Source organism: Alnus glutinosa, chromosome 2, assembly GCF_958979055.1.
Source record: "Alnus glutinosa chromosome 2, dhAlnGlut1.1, whole genome shotgun sequence".
NCBI classification, from domain to species: domain Eukaryota; kingdom Viridiplantae; phylum Streptophyta; class Magnoliopsida; order Fagales; family Betulaceae; genus Alnus; species Alnus glutinosa.
This window is the reverse complement of record NC_084887.1, coordinates 38,144,342-38,170,056: the sequence shown is the minus strand read 5'-3', so window position 1 is coordinate 38,170,056 and position 25,715 is coordinate 38,144,342. Positions and strand designations below refer to the sequence as shown.

The 25,715-nt window shown below is 36.2% G+C and overlaps 3 protein-coding genes and 1 pseudogene across 4 annotated transcripts; 1 reads left to right on the top strand and 3 right to left on the bottom strand.

Annotated features, from left to right (window-relative positions):
* Nucleotides 1-604: 604 nt before the first annotated feature.
* Nucleotides 605-4,718, bottom strand: LOC133860009 (triacylglycerol lipase 2-like). 2 transcript variants are annotated; one of them, XM_062295629.1, is made up of 9 exons: nt 4,487-4,718; nt 4,237-4,347; nt 2,652-2,792; nt 2,378-2,488; nt 2,025-2,168; nt 1,898-1,938; nt 1,661-1,740; nt 1,214-1,309; nt 605-1,111 (listed from the first exon to the last, which is right to left on the bottom strand). In XM_062295629.1, exons 1-9 carry the CDS (start codon nt 4,676-4,678, stop codon nt 792-794), a joined length of 1,236 nt encoding a protein of 411 aa, XP_062151613.1. In that variant the 5' UTR covers nt 4,679-4,718; the 3' UTR covers nt 605-791. The 2 variants fall into 2 exon arrangements, with proteins under 2 accessions (XP_062151613.1, XP_062151614.1); XM_062295630.1 differs by having other exon boundaries at nt 973-1,111; nt 1,210-1,309.
* A 5,361-nt stretch (nt 4,719-10,079) lies between these two features.
* LOC133860610 (uncharacterized) lies at nt 10,080-11,012 on the top strand. Its single transcript, XM_062296183.1, has one exon. It carries the CDS (start codon nt 10,080-10,082, stop codon nt 11,010-11,012), a length of 933 nt encoding a protein of 310 aa, XP_062152167.1.
* Nucleotides 11,013-11,790: 778 nt separating this feature from the next.
* LOC133860609 (uncharacterized) lies at nt 11,791-14,235 on the bottom strand (annotated as a pseudogene).
* Nucleotides 14,236-18,324: 4,089 nt separating this feature from the next.
* LOC133860008 (uncharacterized protein At3g27210) lies at nt 18,325-21,546 on the bottom strand. Its single transcript, XM_062295628.1, has 3 exons — nt 21,080-21,546; nt 19,363-19,443; nt 18,325-19,151 (listed from the first exon to the last, which is right to left on the bottom strand). Exons 1-3 carry the CDS (start codon nt 21,297-21,299, stop codon nt 18,664-18,666), a joined length of 789 nt encoding a protein of 262 aa, XP_062151612.1. The 5' UTR covers nt 21,300-21,546; the 3' UTR covers nt 18,325-18,663.
* Nucleotides 21,547-25,715: the final 4,169 nt, after the last annotated feature.

Here is a 25,715-nt window from a genome sequence, read left to right as displayed (position 1 = left end):
AATAGGATTAACAAAGCATACGACATTTCCCGTTAGAGCGATTCTCACATGTATGAGAGAATTACGTGTTTTAAGGACATATATCAGTTTAACAGATTGAGTTTGAGAAATTTTCTCCAATCCAATTTAGAGGAAAATTTTGTCCTTAAAAGAATGTACCCTACTGTCATACAATTAGGATGACGTAACAATGAAAATTAGTCATTATGAACACTTGTAAAAAAAAATAGGCTGATTTTCACTACCACGTCATACTAGTTGCATGACGGTCGACTCATATAACAGTATTCTAAATAGCATTACAGTCATTACTTACTTTAAACACGTCATGTCAGCCAGTATAAAATTGGTGTGATAAATGTGTGTGAAGAGTAGCATTACAAAAAAAAAAAAAAAAAAAAAAAAAAAGATTTAGCAGAAAAGGAAAATCTTGATACCAGCTCACATCGTGCCATCCAAGACAAGTTGACCTGTTCTACAAGGAAACAATTAAACCACATATGGCAACAGGCAGTCTGTAATTTGTAATTGTAATTCCATGATTTGTGGAATATAATGCCCTGCTGTACTTGTATATAAATTATGCCTTGTGCATACTGCTGTGTTTTAATTGAGGAAAAACTTTCTTTCATTCTGTGTAATCATAACTCTTACATGCGTGGTATCACATAGCCTGAAGCATGTTCATATAATGGTTTCCATCTCACTGTATACAGTTGGTTTATGATTTATTATTAGGGAAAGAGTAAAAGGTAGATCTGGTCATAGAGGCATCCATAAATCAAGGATCATTATTGTTGATGCTTGAAAAATGCGACCACTTGATTGTACACTACATCCTTGGCATTCACCCCCATGATGAAATCTGCGTGAGCATAATCCTTGATGAACTGAACTGAGAGCTTGTCTTCATCGTGGAACTTAAAATTATCAAGTAAAAGCATAACATCTCGAACATCAGAGAGTGCATCTTGGCCACCATAGCTAACGAAGAGAGGAAGGTCATGGGGAATGTTAGAGAGCTTATAAACCGGTGGCCTGGCTTCCCCATAATGCATCACATTGACAGGCCACCCATAGTTGTATTTTGCCACAACGCCATCTCTAACCGCTGCAAATTTATATTGCAAAAGCTTCCTCGATTAGTCATTTATAAGCGAACATCAATTTACAGTTCTATAACACAGTAAGGATCGATGAGGAACATACTTACTCTGGGCAAGGTGTACCATGTTCTTGGTTGATGTCGACTGTGGTTCATTCATCAGGAAGAGATCGATAGTGGAGGAATTAAGACAACAATTTTTGCCTTGAATTAAGCACATAGGCAGAATGAATGCATAAGTTACTTCTTTCAAAATTGTGCTATTGAATGTAAATCTGTGTCTCCAGCATACAGAAGCTACTTTAACAATTATTGAGCCGTAAAATGCTTGGGATATTACAGCTTTTATTACAAACTCGTTACAAGTGACTGTGACAGCTCACGTAACACCGCTAATCAAATTTAATTGTTTAGTTGCTGATGTATTAAGTGTTACATGAACTTACAAATTGACATGATAATTTACGTAATTATCTGTCACGTCCTAATAAAAGCTGAAGTATCCGTAGCAATACTCTGTTTGATTATATAAACAAAAGGTGGGCACAGTAATACCAGTAATTGCGCTTGATAAGTCATAGCAGTCAACCCCCGGATAAGCACATAGAGACTTGAGAAAGTTTTCTACAGGTTCCCTATTTAGATGAATTACAGAAAACCATCAATATTTTAGAGAGATTCTAACTCTAACATAAAGTAATTTCTCTATCAGTAGAGCCAGGAGCCTAGCTAGGATGATCATCAACAGTCTAATGCTGTGAGATAAGGTTTCTTAATTCTTGATTCTCTTACCCTTTTGGATAAAACTCTGCAAGACCAAATAGCGTGGTGATCTGCAGGCAAAACCAAGCGTTTCTGTCATGCTGTTGCGCCTTTATTTGATATTAAACATTATTTAGAGCATCATTGATTACCTTACCTCACCAACAAAGGATTTGGCAGCAACAACGCCGAGTGCAGTGTTCATATGGCTCAAATAAGCAATGGGACTCAACAATGCTGCTGATTTCAGCTGGTTCCCCAGTTTACCCTCTGAGAAGGATGCTAAAGCTATCAAAGTCCCCTGCCAAATGTGGTTCGTTCACATGTTCAAATTTCAAGGATTTAACTTGGAATATAAGAACCACACCTCTCCCACATATAGTGTACGTAAAATTATATCTACATGACTACATCTAGTGAGAGTTCTTTTCCAATTTTCATCGTTAATTTTTCACTGGAAGTAAGTCAAATTCCAGCCTTGAAGGGTGCACGGTATAGTATGATCCTCACCAGGGAATGGCCCACGTAGTCAATCTTCTGCCCTGTTTGGCCATACACAAAGTCAAAAATAGCTGGTAGATCAAAGGACACCAATTCATCCCACGTCCAATCCCAGAAAGCCTGCCATATTTTCGATATTGACAAAGCCATGAGTAAAACAAAACAAAACAGAGAAATGGACCAGAATCCACTGTCTGAATTTCTATATCCGATTATGTTATATTAAAACTTATGACACAATTAAATAGACTATACATATATAGTGAAGGAAAATAGGAAAAACCGGTTGGCTGGGGTCCAAGGAGGTATGTCTTCGGCTAAATCTGGTCCCTCTAGTGTTAGCGATCCACACGTCAAATCCATTGTCAGCTAAAATCATCGGTAGATTTTGTTCCGGAGGATTCAGAAACCATGACATTCCATCCTGCATCCACCACACACGTACACCAATGATCAGCAGCAAAACCACGTAGCTACGTCGTTAAAATTCATAATTAAGCACAAACAATATTGCCCGCCCATGTCTATCACTATCGATCAGAGACTGCACATATGTTTTGGCTTATGCCTGAGGCAGAGGCGGTGCATGATTTTGCGAACCGTTAGATTTTGTCGGGGTAACGACCTTTTTGTCTCGCGCAGTATAACTACGAAAAATGCTAGCCGTACGTAGCATTTTACTTACGGCTAGATTTACACAAAATTTCACATTGCTATTACGTACGTACAGGTGGCCTCACAGCCACGCCAATCCATTTTTATAGTGGCGATCGTCCTTTGAGGGTAAGGGTGATGAGTTGCCTCACCAAACGTTCTAATTAAGAGAGTTTACGGACTTTTTTCGCTCTCAAAAACACTATAATAAATAAAAAATTGTCTAAATCATATATTACGTGGCAATATAAAACACTTTAACACAAACCTCTAAGATAGTTGCATCAGTCCCGGAATTATTGGAATGATCGCCATTATTCCCGATAAGCAAGCTCCGTGGTTGGTGAGTGCCAACCAGCAGATCTGGTTTTTTATTGGGTGACGTGACAGGCACTAATAAAATCCCATATCTCTTAGTTGTGTGCATTTACTTTAGGACCATCCTTTTTCTGACAGAGTCACTTCTTCCATGTGACTGATTAGGAAGTTTTTGGAGTAATGGTTACTTAACCTTCTTTAGATGATGGATGGAGCAACGTATGACTTTAGGATGCGTAAATCAAGCGAAAAAAGATACCTTTTGTTACGGGCTTTTTTCTTTTGCTATTAGATGTGTCTTTTGCTAATGTTTTAACCTCATGGTACTTATGAAAAGGCTGACATCACTCGGAAGTGAGGAGTGCTTTAACTGCTTAATACTCTAAGAAAGACCAAGTCAACATGACGCATGTTACTTTATTGAAAAAAACATGACACATGATACTACCTACCTATGTTGTCCTTTGGTCCAAAGACTAAAATTGACTGAAAGCCACGCTGGTGGCACAGAAACCAACTCAAACGCCCATAACGTGCCACAGACACGGACTGACCCCTTTTGTCACGTAGTCAAACCCTGGAATACCGTTCACACTCACTTACCACAAAAAAAAAAAAGGTTAATTATTACTTAACTTACTCCTTAATTATTATTTTTTTTTTATAATGTCTTTATAGATATTTTACCTAAAATACGAGACGTAAGTCGATATATATATATAAAATGGACATAAAAATAGCAATATTTATAAAATCAAAAAATAACTAAATTTAATTATTTAATAACTGCTATGATAATTAAATAGCAATAAAGAAAGAATTTACAATAAACTATCAATACTAATGTAAAAGCCATGCAGTAAAACTAAACAAGGATGTATATATCATTCAATTACCACAAGAAGACCATGCTGTACTAAGACTGGCGGTCGCTTATTCTCGCCACCACCGATACGACCTTCTGGAATTCTTTGCAGGCTTAGAATATACCCATCTTGGGTTGTCACCTGAAAAACACACATGCAGACATTAGTCCACACCTCTGTTTAATTATATAGCACAACTAAATTAATCATATATATATATATATATATATATATATATATATATATATATATATATATAAAACAGTTTTGAGTTACGTACTTCGAGCTCCTGGCATTTGTAACCATGTACAGTCACCGAAGATGCGCAAATACCAGCCTCCGGTGGAGCTACAACTTCTTTGCTTAAGCCAAAAGAACCACGACTCAAGCCGTACGCTCCTTGAGGCTGCACTGCCAGGACTAGGACGCAGAAGCCCCAGGCAGCCAAACCCAACAACCCACTGACAGCCATGATGTTGTGCCTTGGTTGGTTTTCTGTGAAGGCTTTGAGATCTCCCTTTATATTGGAGTAAGAGAAAATAACAGAGAGTACCGTCTCCCAGCTGCATGTTGCCACGTTGTCAGTATGACACGTGGCTGTCTGAACACGTGGCTACAGTAACCACTACTGTAGCCACGCGGCGAAGGCCAACCTTTTTTTAGTGTGAATATATTGAAAGTCTTGGCCTAAAGTGGGGCTTTTCAGGTTCTTTAGTGTGAAATGAATAGGTATGGGTCCCAGTGATAGATTTTCGTCGCTGCAAATTTCTACAGCTGCAACTGATCATCAGTGCGCAGTTGGAATTTAGAAGGGTGGAGTATATATGGACGGACTATCGGACGTTAGAGATTAGGATGGGGCAATTTTCAACTTTACGAACGTTACGAAAGAAGGCGGGGTCCGCTCTGCCATTGTGTTTCTTCATGACTGGCCCATCTTCAAATCATCCCATTCCCACTCAACAAGCTAACCCGATGAAAATATCTTGTGGTGGGCGTACCTAGCTGTAGTACTGATATATCAGATATCCACTCCGACAACCCAAGTTGTCAACGCGGACTCGAGAGCCTACGATTAATTTGGGTGGGATTATAATTTACAAACTCTATAATCATGACTTGCTTGCAAGTTGCAAGCATAAAATCCGGCATGACACTTAATTAGATTACGGCCTTAACTTGCTAATAAGTGAAGAATTCAACACCATGCACGGATGGTCGTAGCTCATCCGCGGACGACACTAATTGACAGCGACAGCTAGCGTATAATAGTAAGACATAAACTTGACTGAAAGTAGTACAAGGTAATTCAAGAAGAGAGAAAAGTTTGGAACAGAATTGAGAAAAAAAAAAACCTAACCATCCAAAGTAATTAAATAGAGAGACTGAAAACATAATTTTATTCAAATTCTAAGTAGCGTTGAAACTAAGTTTCTGTTTGGAAATCCCCACCTACTTCTCTCCCTCCTTGTGCAGTGTACAAGTCAGAAATGTACAATTTTTATTTTTATTTTTTTATTTTTTTCCCTTAACAAAACGCATATTTTCTCACTTGGCTTTTCATTTTTTTCTTGCTATGGGTAAAACAGGAAAGTGAAAAATTTATTGTCAACAATGTGTGTATACATGACGTGCCTCAAAATGAACCTTTTTTTTATTTTTTTATTTTTTTATTTTTTTTATTTTTTTTATTTTTTACCCCCGTCAAGATGCGTATTTCCTCACTTCAACATTTTTCATTTTTTTTCTTGTCAGGGGTGAAATGGAAAAGTGAAAAATCTTTTTCTTTTTTTTTTTCTAAGAGCTGTACTATTTTTTTTTTTTTTCCATTTTTTAATCCTCGGAAAGACGACGCATATTTCATCACTTTAATGATTTTCATTTTTTTCTTGCCAGGGATAAAACAAGAAAGTAAAAAATTCATTGTCAGAAATGTGCGTATACATGGCATGCTCCATAATGAACTGTTTTTTTTTTTTTTTCCATTTTTTACCCCTGTCAATATGCGTATTTTCTCACTTCATAATTTTTTATTTTTTTTCTTGTTAGGGATAAAATGTAAAAGTAAAAAATCTATTTTTTCTAGAGCTGTCTTTAGCCAAATAGTGGAAATAAACCAACTTTTGCCAAAAACGGAAAAAATTCTAATTGTTACATAAAATCAAACTACAAATAAAAATAAAGATTCTCCCAAAAATCTGGCGAAATCTGAAAATATGAACCTTTCTAAATTATTAAATAAAATATTTCTTAAAATAGCAAAAAATAACTGAAAACTGTGATTCCCAAGGAAAAACAATAGTTTTTGAGCCCAAACTGCTAATTGTCTCTCCTACATCGCGTGGCCAAAGGTATAAGCTAGTGGACGCTCCACGTGAGGAGAAAACGTACGTGCGACCATTAATTTCAGTATGATCACATGACCATTTTCTTAGCTTTCTTCTTTTTTAGAGCCATTCATCCTTAACAAGCCAAACCGATGCCTATGTACAGGAAAAGCGAAAGGCAACACATAAACAATTATACAATTTTGAATGAAGTAGGGATCAGATCTTGGCTCTTTTGCTGACGTGGCAAAAGAAGTTAGAACGCTCTGTGGCAGTTAGAACTTTTTTAGGTTTTGCTACTCGCTTGCTTGATCTTGGCGCGTGGGGGCGCGTGGTGATGTGATTCTTGGTGTTGTTTGACGGAATAGGGTGCTGGCATTACGGTGATGGAGATACTGTTGGTGTAACTTTGGACATGGCGAAGAGGAGAGGAGTGAAAAAAGTGACAAAACCTCGAGCACTTGCAGTGCCCGAGTCTGGTGAGGTTATTCTGGACGATTTGCCGGTGGATATTGTCCACAATGAGGAAGATGAAGGACCTGATGGTACGGAGATGAATTGTTGTCATTCTCAGGACGAACTTGTTAATCCTATTGAACAGGATGATGGTCTTGTGGCACTTGGATCCCCTGTTCTTATGCAGGGGTGTGCGGTTGAGAGAACTCCATCTCCTGTTCATAAGGACACTAAAAGTTTGGGGATGGATGCAAGAAAAGGAAGCATTCAGGATTGGAGGCAGCTCTTCAAAACTGAAAAACATTCGGGATCATTGCAGTATTTTGAGCCGAAACGTCAGAATGGGAGGATTATTGTTCAGCCTCCTAAGGAAGCTATTGAGGAAGGGATCTCAAAATGGTCCTCCTCTTTGATTGGTCAATTCCTAGATAAACCTCTTCCATTTTTTGTGGTTAAGAGAACTGTGGAAAACATATGGGCTTCGTATGGTAGCGTGGAGGTGTTTCTGTTGGAAAATGGGCTCTTCTTGTTTCGGTTTGCAAGTGAGAGTATAAGCAAAGCAGTGTTGGAGGAAAAGCTATGGCATATAGCTAACAAGCCTCTCATTCTTCGTCGATGGACGCCAGGTATGCAATTACTCAAACTTTCTTTAGCTTCAGTTCCTATTTGGATAAAGCTTCATAATGTTCCTATGGAATTTTGGAATTCCACATGCTTGAGTCATATTGCCAGTGGTATAGGTAAGCCTATTTGTGCTGATTCGGTGACTATGGATCAACTTAGGCTTGGTTTTGCTAGGGTATTGGTGGAAGTGGATGTCAACTCTGTTTTTCCAAAAGAAATAGAACTTGTAGGAATTGATGGTGAAATTAATATGGTTGGAATTGAATATCCATGGCTGCCCATCAAGTGTAAGAAGTGTCTTACTTTTGGACATGCCACTCACACATGCACCAAAATGGAGAAGGCAGTTTCGGTTCCCCGCAAAACAGATCCAGTTATTCATGAACCTGTTCAAAAAGTTCAGCCTAGCATCGATAGAGTTGATAAGCCGGGGTCTTCTGCAGGTGATACTTGGAATGTTGTAAGCAGAACAAAGAAAACCCCTAAGAATCGTGTTTCTATTGTTGAGAATAGCAAGCACTGGTCTAATTCCTTTCAGTTGTTGGCTCGGGTTGATGGCAGGAAATCTGATAACAGTGAGATTAGGAAGTCTAATGCGGCTCTCCAAAAGCTGCTAGAAGAAGAAATGGACCCTGTCCCATCTTGTGATAAGGGGAAGGGGAAACTGGAGGATGAGGAGAGATTGATGCGGGGTTTTTCGCCTCATTCATGAACATGCTAATTTGGAATGTGAGGGGTTTGAATCATCCCTCTAAACAGAAAGAGGTTCTGCGTATTGTTAGGGATAGGAAAATTAGTATTGTTTGTTTGGTGGAGACTAGGGTAAAAGAAGTTCATGCTGTGAATATTATCTCTGCGATGCTTCCTGGATGGGATTTCCATTTCAACTATGAAAAGCATTACTTGGGCCGCATATGGGTTTGCTGGAAGAAGGAGGATTTTAGTGTGTCTATGGTGGATAAAAGTGACCAAAGTATCTCTTGTTTTTTCTATTCTAATAAAGAGAAAGTTAGTTGGTATCAAACTTTTGTTTATGGTCCAAATAACCCTATTGATAGAAGAGGGCTATGGCAAAGTCTCCATTTTATGAAATTGAGAGTGGATTCTAACCCTTGGATTTTATGTGGAGATTTTAATGTGGTTAGATGTTTGGAGGAGAAATGGGGCTCGGATTGTTTGACTTCTTATGAACTGGAATTTGGGGTTTGTCTGAATAACCTTGAAGTTATGGAGTTAAATTTTAGTGGTTGTTACTACACTTGGAACAACAAAAGTGAGGGGCCTGGTTTTGTGGCTACGAAGTTGGATAGGGTGTTGGTGAATGAGGCATGAATTTGCAGATTTGGTAGGACTTGTATAGATTTTCCTTCCAGTGGAATTTCTGATCATTCTCCTGCAATTATTTCCGTTGGCACTATGGTTAGCTTTGGTCCAAAGCCTTTTAAGTTTTTTACGTATTGGCTTGAGAATAAGGAGTATATGGATTGGTTAAAAGCCAGTTGGAATCAGGAATACCGAGGGGTTCCTATGTACAAACTTTGCATGAAACTTAAAGCATTTAAAGCCATTCTTAAAAGCAATAATTCTAGTTGTTATGGGGATATTAGAAGTAAAGTTATGCATGCCCGGGAGTGCCTGGATATAGCTCAGAGAGATGTGTTAAACTCTCATGACAGTGCAGATTCTTTGCATAAGGAGAGGGAATACTTACATGCATATGTTTCTATTTCTAGAGCTAAGGAAGCTTTTCTTAAACAAAAGGCTAGGAATCAATGGCTTAAGTTGGGAGATCAGAACTCAGGTTATTTTCATAGGGTGGTAAAAGGGAGACATGCTAAAAACTCTATCACTCACATATGTGATGAGACTGGAACTTGTGTGGAAGGTATTGGTGAGATTAAGAGCATTGTGGAGAATTTTTATTAGAAGCTTTTGGGGTCTACTTCTATGGTGTTTTTTGAAGAAAATGCGTCTCGGGTTAGGCAACCTGTTTCTCCAATTGTTTCGGTAGAAAAGGCTGCTATGTTGGAGAGGGATGTTTCGGCTGAGGAAATCAAGGCCACTATTTTCAGCATGAAGACTAATAAGTCTCCTGGACCGGATGGCTATACGGCTGATTTTTTCAAGGCTTCATGGGATGTTGTGGGGGCAGATGTGGTGGCAGCAATTCAAAGTTTCTTTGCAACTGGTAAGCTTCTAAAAGAGGTGAATGCTACTATTCTAACCTTGGTGCCTAAGAAGCCGGATGTCAATGTTATGGGGGATTTTAGGCCAATAGCTTGCTGTAATGTAGTGTATAAATGCATTACAAAAATCCTTTCAAATAGAATGCTTCCTTTTTTAGACTCTATGGTTAGTAGGAACCAATCGGCTTTCATCCCTGGCAGGAACATTGCTGAAAATGTGCTGCTGGCCCAGTAATTGGTCAGAAATTATCATCGTAAGGATAGGAAGCCTAGATGTACTATGAAGATTGATTTGATGAAGGCGTATGATTCAGTCAATTGGGATTTTATTATTCATTGCCTATCTTGTTTTGGTTTTCCTTTGAGATTCATAAATTGGGTTAAAGAGTGCATTACATCCCCTCATTTCTCCATTTCTATAAATGGCACCTTGGTTGGCTATTTTAAGGGGGCTAAAGGTTTGCGGCAAAGGGATCCCCTTTCCCCGTACTTGTTTGTCATTGCCATGGAGGTGTTTTCTAGAATCATGGGGGAGCTAACTGGTTTTGATCCTGGCTTTAAGTTTCACCCCAGGTGCTCTAATTTGCAGCTCACGCATTTATGCTTTGCTGATGATATGTTGATTTTTTCTGAGGTGAATAGTTCTTCCATCGAGGTTGTTAAGGCAGCTCTTCTAGAATTTGAGAAGCTGTCTGGCTTGAAAGCTAATCCCTCAAAGAGTTCTCTCTTTTGTGCTGGTATTTCCTCTAGAATGAAGACTATCTTATTGGATGAGTTGCTGATGGAGGAAGGTAAGCTACCGGTTCGGTATCTTGGAGTTCCTTTAGTTTCTTCCAAGTTTTCTGCTATGGATTGTAGAGTGTTGATAGAAAAGATCACAAGCAGGATTGGGTTTTGGACTTCCAGGCAGCTTTCCTTTGCAGGCAGGTTGCAGTTGATTAGTTCAGTTCTTTATGGCTTACAAGTATATTGGACTGGTATTTTTATTCTGCCTAAGAGTGTTCTGAAGGATATTTCCCAAAAATTTAATAGGTTTTTGTGGAATGGCAAGGATTGTGATTCTGTCAAAGCTAAGGTTGCATGGGGTGATATTTGTTTCCCTAAATCTGAAGGTGGGCTGGGGTTGAAATGCGTAGAAACTTGGAATATTTCTTCCATGATGAGGCATATTTGGTCCTTATTTGCTAAGTCTGGATCTATTTGGGTTGCTTGAACTCATATGTATCTTTTGAAGGGGAGAAGTTTTTGGAATGTAAAACTCCCTCAAGACTGCTCTTGGAATTGGAGGAAATTCCTGTGGTCCTCTCCTTGATGGCTTCGGCTTTAGAGTTATTTATGACTCTCAGAGTAGCATTGATGCCAAGGTAGCTTCTGTTTTAAAGAATGGAGAATGGCATTGGAAACCTGCCCGGTCTGAAGAGTTAGTCACTATTCAAAGTCGGCTGCCGGAAATTAATTTAGGAGATTCTGATAATCCTGTTTGGACTGTGGCTCGTAAAAGAATTAATGTGAGTTTCGATACCTGGAATGCTTTGCGGAAAAAAAAACCGGAGGTTATTTGGTGGTCTCTTATTTGGTTCCCTTATGCAATTCCTAAGCAAGCTTTCTTGTTATGGTTGGCTGTGAGAAACCACCTTACTACTGGAGATAGGCTTTTGGTTTGGGGATACAAAGGGGACACTCAGTGTGGTTTCTGTAGACATGGGTTGGAAACAGTGGCGGAGCCAAGAATCTATCTTAGTAGGGGCGGAATTAAAATAATAATTTTTTTTTATATACATATACTAGATTTTTATTATAATACATAAAAGTATGGTAATAATAATTCAAAATATAAATTATAACATAATATATGTATCACAAAAAATGTAGCTATCAAACTTCACAAATATATGCCAAATTGATGTATCAGTTAACATGTAGGCACTAATACAAAAAAAAAAAAAAAAAAATACAAAATAAAAAACACAAAATACAAAAGTACAAAGTGTCTAAAATTGCATCCTACGCGCCCTTAGAGAAACAAAATCATCAAGTATCAAATCTGAATTGAAACTTTCAGAAATTTCCTTTTCAATGTAGACAACTAAATTATCTGCAAGAAACTCATCCTCCATTTTGTTACGAAGTCTTGTTTTAACAATCTTCATAGCTGAAAACGTCCGTTCAGTAGTCGTCGTAGACACTGAAAGAGTCAAAATAAGACGAATCAATCTATCAATAAGATAGTATATCTCTGATTTTCCTGTCTCTATCAATCCTCGACATAATTCCGCAGTGGAAGACAAGTTTTTTAATTTTGGATGATTAAGCACATCAAGTTCAAAATGCTTCAACTGATATCTCAAATGAATTTTCTCTTGCTCAGAAAAATCAAGAGAGTAGTACTTCTCCACAAGACTACAAATATCATCAATGTTAAAGGATTTATAAGCATCATTTGGATTCAAAGATGAACTAAGTGTCAAAAGTTCTATTGCTCCTTCATCAAATCGACTGTTGAGCTCTTGCAATTGAAAGTCTATAGTAGCATTGAATATGTCAAAATGATAATGATGCTCGACCGTGATGTGATCCCGTTGATGACGACCTCGACCTTCAACATAACGAGCACTCAAATCTGAAATGTCAATTTCAAATTTCTTGGAGAAAGATACTACTTCCTCAAGCAAATTATCCCAATCTTCATCTCTCAATTTTTGGAGGAGTGTTTTTGTACTAGAAACTAGCTTCATAGCATTCAAGATGTCTTGAGATTTTTGCTGTAAATGTTGACAAAGACAATCGGTAGTACCCATGATTTTCATCATCAAATGTAAAATGAATATGAATTTGAAGGATGTAATCATTTTATAAGCAGCATTAGCATCCCCACGTTGAGAGTAAGTAGATCCTCCTTTGATAATATTTTCAAGCACTGAACAAGTAGGACCAAACACCCTTATTAGGCTACAAATAGAATGATAATGAGAACCCCATCGAGAATCACCAGCTCGTTTCAAAGTGCCAATTTGGTTAGCTCCTTTTCCAGTTTCTAGTTCATCAATAGCTATCAAATGTGCGATTTCTGCTGCTTGAGCTGCTTGTAGTTCATCATGACGTTTACATGAAGCACCAACCACATTGATAATGAAATTCAAATTTGAAAAGAACTCATGAACATAAATTACCTCTCGAGATGCAACAACTAATGCTAATTGCAATCGATGAGCAAAACAATGAACATAGTATGCACAAGGACAATCACTAAGAAATAATGCTTGCAATCCTTTCCATTCACCACGCATATTGCTAGCACCATCATACCCTTGTCCACGAATACTTTGAATATCAAGACAATATCGAGAAAGAACATCAGATATATTATTTTTTAAGGTCAACGCCGATGTATCTTTAACGTGAATAATATCAAAGAAGCGTTCTTGTATAAATCCATCTTTGTCAACAAATCTCAATACAATAGCCATTTGTTCTCTCTTAGACTCATCTCGTGCCTCATCAACAATAATGCAAAATTTTGATTTACCAATTTCTTCACGAATTGCATCTCGTACCCTCTTTGCCAAGACATGTAAAATCTCTTTTTGGACATGATGTGAAGTATATTTAGCATTTTGTGGAGCATTTTCTAAAACAACCTTAGCAACATCCTCGTTGTATATGGAGATAAGTTTTATCAACTCAAGAAAATTGTCACGATTTAATGAATCGGGACTTTCATCATGACCTCTAAGAGCACATCCCTGAGATATTAAATACCGAATAGAATCAATTGAAGTCTTCAATCGCAATCGATTGTTCATTTTTTCTTCTGAAGTTTGCTTATCTATCACCTTATCAATATGTTGAGATTGATTCATCAAAGTGTCACAATACTTAACAGCATTATTATGAGGTGAACATGGCCCATTTCCCATATGGACCAAAAAAGCACAATTCATACCATCATTAACCTTCTTCCAATTACGAAATCCGTCAATAGTAAATGCATTAGCTCCAAACCGTCCCGTTGGCTTTTAACAAAATAGATAACAGGGTAAACAATAAGCAGCATCTTTTGTAGGAGAGTATTCTAACCAAGGAAACATTTTATACCAAGATGATTGAAATCTCCGACGATTTTTTCCTTTTCCTGAAAACGGAGATCCAGGACTATCAGGAGGAATGAATCTATATGGACCGTCTTTAAGATAAGCATGTCTAATTTCATCCTGTTGATTAACAGGATATTCCCACATTTGAGGACGTAACCCTGGATCATGTTGTAGGGTAGAAATGTCAACTAACTCAACTTCTTGAAATTCAATTCTTGGCATCTTAGAAGCAACTTGCTCAGGAGCTAAAGTTTGATGATTAGATGTTGAGTAAGACGTTTTAGAATTTGAATCAGCATCTTTTTTCTTAAAAAATGCATCAATTGTTTTTGACTTGCTCATGTTGTAATTTAAGAGTTTTTGGAAACCTGAAAGTTTATTTATCTATTAGTATTAAGACTTTTCACACTAAACAACTAATGGCCTAATGACACATACTCTAATGATATTCTAATAAAATTATTAGCATATTCTGATAGCTATTAATCTAACAAATTAACAAACAATAGCAAATAACATACCTGAGAGTGGCAAAAATTCTACTGAAACTTGTCACTTGGCCAGTTGAACCAATCCCAAAGTATAAAGAAAACCTTATAAAAATAAAAATAAAAAATGACAATGTTGTTCTCATCAGAATAATAAATAAAAAACTATAATAAAAAAGATGAGTCAATAAAATTATATATGCTTCAAATTGCAATTTGCAATGACCGTAAGTAATAAAGAAAAGCAATACAAAGAAAATTAACTTAATAAAAAAAAGAAAAAGAAAAAAAATGCGGTTGTGGGCCTGACAAGTCACATGACTCACATTGCAACAATTCAAAAAAAAAAAAAAAAAAAAAAAAAACTTGAAAAGAAGTCAACAAAACAAAAAGGCAAAAAAAATAAATCTGAAAAGTCAATAAATTAACAAAACAAAACAAAAAAAATAAAAAATAAAAATTGAAAAGTTAGAGAAGTCAACAAAATAAAAAGAAAAAAAAATGAAAAGTTAGATAAGTCAACAAAAAGAAAAAAAAAAAAAAAAATCCTGAAAAGGCAACGTTGAAAAGTCAAGATAAGTTGGAAAAACAAAAGAAAAAAAGGAAAGAAAGAAAATCAACAAAACAAAAAGAAAGAAAGAAAGAAAAAATAAAAAATAAAAAAATCTGGTAACGTTGAAAAGTCGTGAACCTCTCAACCACATATTTCGCCCAATCGCCCCTTATCTAGTTATCTTGAAAGAAAAAAGCAAATGAAAGAAAATCTGCAGTCTATTATTCGTCTCATCCACTATGCGTCTATGCCCATTGCCCAGTACTAGAAAAGAAAAGAAAAAAAGGTAGATGGCTTGCTTAGTGCTTACCATGCGAGATATTGCCGACTGCAGTTTGCCGAGGAGCGAGGAGGTGGTGCAGATGCTGGAGGTCAGAGAAGAAGATTTGTATTATTGGCTTAATGGCTTCTTATGGTTGGCTTTTGCAGATTGGTATTTTTTTTTCCACAAAATTGTTCGTTCGACTGTTCCTCTTCCTGAGCAAGTGAGAATTTAATGATTGTTGTTGGTTTTTTTTTTTTTTTGATAAAATTTTCTTTGACGGTTGGTTTTTCCATGTAAATGTAATTTTTTTATTATTATTTTTTTTTCCGTTTGTTATCAGCAGGAGGGGCGGGCTAGCATCAACAATTTTTTTTTCTTCTTTTTAATGTAATTTTTTTAAAAAATATCTGTAAAAAAAAAAATTTCTCAGCCATTTAGGGGGGGCGGGCGCCCCCTGCCCGCCCCCCTTTGTCTCCGCCACTGGTTGGAAAGCCGGGACCATTTGTTCTTTCGATGTAGCTTTAGTTCCAGAATCTGAAAAAATTGTATGCAGAGATGTAATATTGAAAATCCTGATATTGACTGGCTGAATGTGTTGGATACAGGCTGTAGGCAGTGGAAAACTAAGAGAATGTGGGGTGCTCTTTGTAGATTAGTCTTACAATCTGCTGTTTATCATCTGTGGAGAGCTAGAAATGAAATTAAGCACAATGGATGTCCCAAAACTGAAGAGCAAGTGCTTCGATCGATCTATTGGGATGTTCATTCCCGATTTTCTAGAAATGGTAGATTCGCAAAGACTAGGGAGAGTGTTAATCTCTGTTTAAACTGGAACTTATCTTTTTCTGTTCTGGTTTAGTTTCTTGTAGTCTTTGCTGTTCTGGTTTTGTTTGGTGGGTGTGAGCTTCAGTTTGCTCTGGTTTTGTCCTCTGTTTTGGTTGGACAGTTTTTGGTTGTAATGTTTGGTTGTTGGTAATAAAAGTTTTCACTTATTCATAAAAAAAAAAAAAAAAAAAAAACAATTATACAATTTTGTACGTGGTCAAAAAGGTGTTGCAATTGAGGGACATTAATGGACACAATAGTCATGTGCATAAAGGAACCCCACCTGTAATTGTCATTATTCTTATAAATGGCCTTTGACAGAATTTTCCCTTCCACACTAATTAGTCTTTAAGCGCATTCCATACTCTTGCAACTTTTGGATTAGGATCAAGATTCTTACAATTTCTTTGTAGATTTTTAAATTATGTAATTCAGACTCTTTTTAGGCAACTAAACGCATGAAAAATACCACCTATTAAGAATGTGACATATTATCGAGGCAATTAGTAGAAAGAATTTTCCTCCTAAAAGGCTTCATTTTCACTTTTGTAAAGAAATTTCTTCCTAAAATCAACATACAGTTTTTTGTTTTTTTTTTTTTTTTTTTTTTTAACATAAAGAGCAAGAACCTGATAAAAATATATTCAATTATTAGGGATAACTTTACAAAAGAGTATCGAATTATATGCTGTTTTGAGATAAGGGTAGTGAACTAGCAAACGTCTCAAACTGGGGTATCTAAGTTTTCAAACATCTCACTTAAGGGTACTTCGTTAGGATTTGCTGTTAAATTCTAACGAAATACTCAAAATAACCGTATTTTTTAAGTGAGACGTTTGAAAACTTGGATACCTCAGTTTGAAACGTTTGCTAGTTCAATACCCTTATCTCAAAACGACGTATAATTCGATACATTTTTGTGAAGTCATTCCTAATTCTTAACTCTAAAATGCCAAATTTTTAATATGTGATATTTTCTAAGCGTTTTGATGCTTAAAAAAAATTACATAATTTGAGAATCTAAGATTTTAATTTGCAACTTTTTCACTGTCCTTGTCATTGTCCAATGGGAATTTCCTTGGGCACGTAGCACTAATATATATATATATATATATATATATACTACAGGTACGCCCCCCACAAGACTTATAGTCATCCTAAAATGAGACTTAGTTGAAATCCAATCCATTCAGCTAGCACGTACAGTAATCTGACCACAGACTGAAAGATCGTTCAACTGATCGATCTCAAACATTTTTGGAGTGTTTCCGTCGACCTTCAGCGCGAACCTTCACACTCATAATCTAAGCACGTACGACGGGTCGCTTCAACCAGATTCTCTATTAGCATTTTCAATATATAGCATATTGATAGTAGGAAGGATCCGCCATTGTAAAAATGTACTAGCTTTGTAAATCTGTAATCTTGTCTGTGCTGCCTTTCAATGGATCAACTGGGCAATTGCTGGGCTGAGCATGGGTCTTCGACGGTGCCAAGATGGTCCTTCAATTTAAGTGATTTGCGGGTTATGTTATGCCTGAGCCCTGAAGCGTGGAATTTAAATAAAGTTCAAGTGATGGAAAGCCACAAATGTTTCAACCTTTATCCAATGAGCCCTTTGGAACTGAAGAAATACCATGTGCTGACCTTCTTTGGGCCGTCTTAAGTCAAATAAATGGGCAACCTTGCAAAACTTGAAGAGCATATCAGGATCCTCCATCTAAACTCAAATACAACAAAATCCTATTTATTTCAAGTAAAATGCATGATTTTTTATTTTTTATTTTTATTTTTACAAGTATTTCAAGTAAAATGAATTGTTACATTGATAATATTATTTTGCATTTTACATGACAACATGTACACTAAAAAAAAAAAAATTAATAATAAAATAAATCTTATCCGTTTCACTTGAAGAAGTCTGAACCCACTTAAAGCCGAATGATTCCCCCTATACCACCATCTTTACAAGGCTTTATAAGGTTTTAACCATGGCCTTGAGGTGAATTGACCACCTCCTCGGTCAATTACAGGGTGGCCAAATAACCACAAGGGTTGATAATAGGAGTGGCTAACTCCATCCCAAACTATTTTATTTTATTTTTAATTTTTATTTGAAAGTAAATTTGTAATTTGAGAAGGAATCGTTTTATAAGTTCATTTTGAAACCACGTAAATCTGTAACAATTTATTTGTTACAAGGTCAAACCAAAGGGACGACTTAACAATTTTCCCATATTATTAGATGATCAATACCAGATTTTAGAGACACTACTAAATATATAGTGAAACAATGAAAGTTTAAGCAGAAGAAAAACATAATAATATAATTTGCATATTTTGACTCTTTTTTAGCAAGAAGTACATAATTACATTTTATTCCCTCAACATTACGAAAATGAAGAAAAACTTCCAACCTGAAGATACGACCTCATTTTCTGAGATTGATGGAGAGAGTAAAATTCCTCGCTGGAGTTTGATATAGAACATCTCCACTATTTCGTTTTTACATGCCCATGGATCCATATATCGAGTTCTTTTAACAGATATCACTTACACTTTACAAAATCTGAAGAAAGTGAAAGTCAGAGTGGCACAGAAGTTGTGATCCAAAGATTCAAGATCCTGGATTCTTTCATCTATCTTGTACCAGAGTCCAGAGGTGTTGGTTGATCATCTACAGCTATAGCAGGGTCCATCTTCTTCTTCCTCTCACTAAAGGTACGGCATGAAATCAAGCTTGGAAGACAACACTGCACAGACTTGATTGGTTTTTCCTTCTCTGTTAAGGGGTGATCTCCATTAGCAGTCCATTCACTACTACATACAGAATTAGTCCGATAAGGGGTGCCATGTGCTGACTTTGGAGGGAGGTCAAGTACGGTTGGTCGAGCTTGCATGTTTCCGTTGGCTATGTTCTGGTTGCCGGAGGTATTTAGGTCGTCGACATCTTGGTCATGTCTGCTGCTCTCTCGGAAAAGTTCAGACAGTTTCTTTTTCTTATCTGTTGGGGATGTTACAGGTATGGAACCAGGACTTCTGTCCTCAAAATGGGTCTTGTTGACTCTAGGGGTCCCGACAGAGAGATTATGATGGACTGGAGTGTTGCCACGGGAGGGGGTAAAATCTGCAAAACAGACCATGAACACAACAAATTGGATGGGGGCCAACCAGCTAATATTTCCACATGTCTACCTTCTGCATTCTTCATTCCTTATGCAGTTTAGGTAACAACCGTATGGAATCAAGACAATCACTATATGCAAACTATCCAAGTCAAGAAATTTGTTTTCATCCATGCTTGCAAGAAAAATGGCTCAAAGCATTTGTATTCTTACCACCATTGACACTAAAATAATCATCCTCGCAATCTGACTCTAACCAGGCTTGGGAATCAAAAAAGGTTTCCTCTGTGCTACCTGCAAAATAAGCAAGATATAATTCAACTTTAAGGCTAAAATAGGCACAAGAATAATAACCAATATAGAAACAAAAAAGAAAAAAAAGAAAAAGAGCTGTAATGTAACGGTTCTCAATGGACATCGCAAAAATACTATTAAAACTCACTTTTCAGGAAATCACACAAGCGACAAGAAACCAAAACATGATTCTTACCTTCATCTTGCAGGGGCGGCATTCCTTTAATGTTCAATAACAAGTTCTCCTGAAGATATTCCATCTAATTTCCTGATATTATATTATCTTCTTTCTTAGCAACTCACTTAAATCTGATTAACCTTTCCGTATCCTATAAAGTGGTTCATCCATCACACAGCCTTGGATGTACACGATTTGATCCACAAGAGTCACTACCTCCAGCAGAAGATGCATTTCATAAACATGTTCCTAAACCAATGGAGTAATGGTCCATTGATATACATCATTTTCAAAGGCAGGGACCAGCTAAATAATTCGACATCTATAATAAAATACAAGAAGATATTCATTGGAGATAATAACACTTCTGTATCTACTGAAAATTCCAAACAGTAATGAAAGCACAGCGAAAAGGGCTTTCTACCAACTCTGTGTTTATGTGAAAGGCATTTAGGATTTTAGAGTTCAAACATTGCCACAGTAAAGCTTAAGCCCTGCTCTGCTTCACCTGTTGCACTATCAAGTTTCTGGTAAAATCTGGAGATTCCCTCCACACCATATGCACATCATCTACACAACAGTTCCGGTCGAGAATGCAAAAACCATAATCCCCATTCTAGCAGGGCAACCACATAGTATTTTGTTATGACTATGTTTGAATTACAATAATAAAAAACAAAAGAAGGTTTCCTTAATTGTTTCAGATGCCATTTTCAGAGCAACAAGACTGGATACCAGCTTCATCCATCACAACCCCATCTTAGTCCTATTTGCAACGAACATATCTATTTTCGTTCACTGTCCTCAATAAATTCAGGCCTATTAGATTAGCAATAAGAATAAAAGAGTCTACTTGAATTTGGTCATATTAGATTAGGTAAAAAAAAAAAAAAAAAATCAAAATAAAGACATCAATGAGAAAAAGTGAAGACGATAAATCCAAGGAGGAAAATCCATAGTCATGAATTTTATCACAGTCAAACAAACCGATTCATGTGAAGTAATCTTTTTTTTTTTTTGACCACCGATTTATTTCTAGTAATTACATAAAACAAAAAGTGATATTCCCTGATGAATGAATTGAGTAAACCAAACAATCCCCTCCCTTAAAAGTAAATTAAAAATTAAAAATCTAATCCATCAAACGAAATAAAAAAAGGAAGCTCAATCACCGAACACACGTCATTCACAGTATGGCGGGCAAATATAAAAGCCAACCAACTAATAAAATGATTTCTTCAACCATATAAAAACAAATATGCAGACCCCACGCCAATTTCATTTCAGATCGAATATCACTAAGAAAATCCAACAATGAAATATTATACAAGACAATAACTTTTATACACAGAACGAAAAAGAAAAACCCATTTGATTTCTTGCGCCATATAATCAAATAAAACCAACTCTCTACCCGAATTTTTTTTTTAAAAAAAAAAAAATTAATAAGAACCATACCGTATCCTCCAAAACTAGCGCCTGACCGAAAAGGCGACTGCTGAGACTTAACAGCCACAACGTTGTTGTTGTTGTTGTTGTTGTTGATGATGATCCCATTGGTCGGAGTTTCCTTGATGGGTGAGGGTGGGATGACGAGCTTGTCGTCTTTGGACGCAAACGATAATCTGAGTTTCATGGCGGAGTCAGAGCTCCTATGCACCGATACACACGAACCCATCTATCTCAGTCTTTCTCTGTCTCTAACCCAATACCAGTCTAATCGTCACGAGCCCACATAGCGCTAAGATAGCTTTTGCAGAAGAGAGAGAGAGAGAGAGAGAGAAAGTGGAACTGGGTGAAGAAGGAAGAGGAGGACAGTTTTTGGCGTTATGTGAAAGGCGAGCATAAAAGTGAGTCTGAAATAGATCTTTGAGAGTCAAGACATAGAGGGAGAGAGAGAAAGAGGCCTCGAAAGGGAAGTTATATAATCAAAGTAGGAGAGTGCAAGTCTAAGTGGATTTTACAGAGAACGGGACCCGCTTGGGAGGTTTTGTTTGGAGCTCGTGGGCTTCCTGATTTTTACTTTTTCATTTTTATTTTTCTGTTTTACAGTGGGACTTGTGATATTTGTGAGCGAGAAGGAGAAAGGTTCGCCTTTTTCGGATCTTTTGGAATGAAATATAATAATTCATATGGTTAATAATATTTTAATATTTTTTTTTTATTATCAACCATACAGATTCTTGTGCAAATATCATTACACAATAAATATATATATATATATATATATATATATATATATATATATATGAATGAATGTGTTGTGTAAAAATGGTATAAATTTAGTGTATAAATATCATTTCTTTATATTTTAACACATAAATAATGTTAAAAATTATATTTTTATATCATAATTATTTCATAATATTGCTTTAATTAATAAAATAATTAAGTAAAAAAAATGATTTGTCTGTTCGGGTTATTTGTATTTGGGAATTAGCAACCTTTACGTCTTGGTAAATTTATGATAATTTTTCAAAATTTTAACTATTGTTTAAATTAAATTAAACCATTCAGATTTTACCATTTTAATATTAAAATTTGAGAACTTCATTTTTGGACTTATCTAAAAAAAATAAAATCTGAGAGAGTTATTATGCGGGGATTTTGGCATGGATCTCTCTCAATTGTCCACTTTCAATTCATCTGAGAAAAAAAAAGTCTGCTTGCATTCCAATTTAATCAATTGAACTGACGTTTGTTAATTATTACATAATTTTTTAATAGAATAATCAAAGCACTCACATATATTTTTAAAAAGTACACATTTTATTTTTCTTGTGGTTTTTATGTCACATGTAGGCTCATCTTTTATGGTAGGATTTTGACAAGCAAAGAAATATGAAATCATAAATTAACAATTAATGCTCGGTTTGTTTGGATGTAAAATATTTTTTTTTTTATGTATTTTTTTATGTTTGGTGTAATTGAAAATGATGGTCAACGAAAATTATTTTCAGTTTGATCGTAAAAGCTTCTTTAATTTTTTTATGTCGTGTTTTGAATTTAATCTCTTTATTTTTGCAAGCACATTTGTGAGAATCCGTCCCAGCCGAGTATTGGAGTTTGTTGGTAGCCAAAATCTATCGCAGAAGGTTCCCGAATTTTTAGTATCGATTGCTAAAATCTAGCAAAACATGCCATAATTTTAAATTTTTTGTCGAAATCTGAAAATTTCTGCCGGAATTCGGCGACATTCGGCCACTTTTACCTGAATCCAACCGTACTTGGCTAGATTTCAGTGAAACTGATCGGCATATGGTCAATACAATCGGATTCCAGCCAGTACCGCTAGATTCCAGCAACAGTAGTCGAAAATTCGATAAAAGTGGTCGGAATTCTGCCGGCAAGTGATAAAATCTTGTCACTGGTAATTTTTAGTCGTTTGTAATTTTTATGTAAAAGTCAAACGGCCAAAAAAAAATTTCAAGAAAATCATTTTTCGTTGAAAATATGCTGAGGATAAATATTTGCACCAAATATGAAAGAAAAAAAATGACAATTAAAAAAAGGGAAGGAAACGATGGCTGCAGCCTGCTGTGGCTGTCAAGAAAGACAGCTAAGACTAAGAGCCTAAAAACACGCTTGAGACACGCCCGGCAATTGGTCATAAGGCACAAGGTTGACCACAGCTTCTCCACATGAAAAATGGGCAATCTAATATGTACTACATTAATCATGTGGCAATTATGTGCATGCCAAACAAATTCCCACCAATATGTGGTCAAAGAATTACATCATACCCAACAAAATAAATAAATAAATAAATAAAAGAAGCTATAAGAATTAGTTACTTTGAATCCATTCCACAACTTTGAATCCCATGCTTTGTCAACTTTATAAAATGCCAGTATAAATGATCAAATTTGTTGGGTTTTTTTTTTTTTTTTTTTAATGTTCTTTGGATTGGAAAAAAAAAAAAAAAAAACCAAAGACTTTATTAAATCTTGCATATGTCCCTTCAGACGGCAGACAAGAATATGCGAGTTACAATTTTTTTGTCTTCTGTTTTTAAAATATAAATATTAACCAATAATTTAAAACTGAAAATACTCTTAAAAATACAAAAATAATTTTCATATTTATGTTATATCATAAAACTCTTTTAAATAAAAATAAAAAACAAAAAATCACTCTCCAAAATATATTAAGAAAAAATATGAAAAAAAACTAAAATGTATATAAATATATATTTTTCCTTGATTTTAAATTTTTTATTATTTTTTAATGAAAAATATGACACGTAGCAAGAGTATTATAAGAATATTATAAAAAAAAAAATGAAATTTTTGACACACTTTAATTTGATAGTTTGATGGGTCACTTTAATTTAAGGGTTTTTTTTTTTAAAAAAAAAAAGTTATCCCTTTAAATCGGTATAGAGTAAACTCTTTTAACTTCGTACATTAAACTAATATTTATTATTAGAGCATATAATTATCTGTGTATTTTAAAGATAAATATTAATTTACTATATTGAATTGATGAAACACTTTGTTATGAATTTTTTTTTTTTTTTTGACAAAAAGGAAGAAAGAAAGACATCATGCACGAACTCCAATATGCGGTGGCGAACCCGAGCCAATTCGGGAGGAGCTCCGCTTGGCCACAACCATCGGTGATCGAGAATAACTTCTATTCGGTGGTGGCAAAAACCAAGGCCTTTCTGCCCACCAATAAGAGATTGACATATCAACATGGAACAAAAAAAACACAAAAAAGGTAAATATTGACAAAACACCAGATCATCCCTCCTTCTTTCACCCTAAACAAAAACAAAAAATCCTCCCAGCCATAGAGCCACTGCCCCACGTGGCCACACCGAACACCCGAGATTGGCAACTCCGCGCTGGACACTCGAGATCGGCAACTCTACGGATGACGAGACGAAGCCGAACGAGGTGAGTAGTCCTGTCAATTCTTCTTGGACCCAAAGTTGGTCGGGGGTGGCTGCACAGTTACTTCCGGTCCATGGAGCGGCCGCGCGGCCGTCCTCGAGGTCTAGGGGTGGCCTTCGGGCCAGCCCTAGATGGATCTAGAGCTGGCCCGATGGCCACCCCAGGCTCTGCACGGCCACCCCCGGCCACTGGGGGGTGGCCGCGCGGCTACCCCCGGTCCATTGGGCGGTCGCCCAGCCACCCCCGAGGTCTGGGGTTGGCCTTCGGGCCAACCCTTCTGTCTGGGCGTCACTCATTGTCGGCCGGACTTTTAGTCACCGTCAGCCCAAATCGACTCTGACTTCGCCGACCGGCCCATTGGTGGCGACTCCGGTTGCAGTGGCAGGTTGAGTTGGGTAGGCGGTGATGGAGAATGGGGATGGGTTTCAGTGGGTTGGGTGTATGAATTTGGTGTGATTGGGTGTTTTCACCCTATGGTGCTTTGGTGTACTAAACTGACGTATTGACTGTTTATTGGTGAGTAAAAAACTCTTATTTTCTACCATGACCGTATAAAATGAGCTCTCCCAATGATCAATCTGATTGACAAACCGGCAAGAGAGTGAAAGATTAATTTATAAAAAAATGACCAGTCGTTTCAACCTTCAATCATGTCCCACTAATCTTTATTTTCTATTCTTTTTTTCATTATGAAAGACAAATTTTGGGAGATGTGATTGAGATTATATGTGGATAAAGTTGAAAATGATGGAATTAACCAACAGATTAACTAACTTTCGATTACAGCAAGAAGATAACACTTTCTTATTTATCCTTTTGCTTCTTTTTTTTTTTTTTTTCAAAATAAAAATATTAACAAATAATTTTATTTTTTTTTAAAAAAAATTGTATACTTACATACCTCTCATAACTATTTTCATTTTCATGTCACATTAAAATACTTTTTAAAAATTATTTTTTTAAAAAAAACTCTAAAAAATATTAACAAATGAAACCGTAATATTTACAATAACCAATACATGGTCCATGTTTGTTGTAAGAGTTAAGAATGTATGAAGATGGGTCCTAGCAAATTAACTTGAATAGAATAAAGTCCATTGGTTAGTTTCATTTGAAAGAGATGGGGAAGGAGAGCAAATTGAAGTTAGAAGCATGGCCTTTATTACCAATTAACAGCCTTCGTTTTCCCCATAGAA

What these genes read in the sequence shown, in the direction of transcription:
- LOC133860008 (XM_062295628.1), bottom strand. Translation starts at nt 21,299, where the DNA reads ATGGGTTCGTGTGTATCGGTGCATAGGAGCTCTGACTCCGCCATGAAA. An exon ending in CGCTAGTTTTGGAGGATACG is followed by an intron (nt 19,444 to 21,079) that starts GTATGGTTCTTA and finishes CTTATTTTGCAG; the next exon opens with GTAGCACAGAGGAAACCTTT. An exon ending in TTATTTTAGTGTCAATGGTG is followed by an intron (nt 19,152 to 19,362) that starts GTAAGAATACAA and finishes TCTGTTTTGCAG; the next exon opens with ATTTTACCCCCTCCCGTGGC.
- LOC133860610 (XM_062296183.1), top strand. Translation starts at nt 10,080, where the DNA reads ATGAAGATTGATTTGATGAAGGCGTATGATTCAGTCAATTGGGATTTT.
- LOC133860009 (XM_062295629.1), bottom strand. Translation starts at nt 4,678, where the DNA reads ATGGCTGTCAGTGGGTTGTTGGGTTTGGCTGCCTGGGGCTTCTGCGTC. An exon ending in ACTACGTGGGCCATTCCCTG is followed by an intron (nt 2,169 to 2,377) that starts GTGAGGATCATA and finishes CACATTTGGCAG; the next exon opens with GGGACTTTGATAGCTTTAGC. An exon ending in CATGGTACACCTTGCCCAGA is followed by an intron (nt 1,112 to 1,213) that starts GTAAGTATGTTC and finishes ATAAATTTGCAG; the next exon opens with CGGTTAGAGATGGCGTTGTG.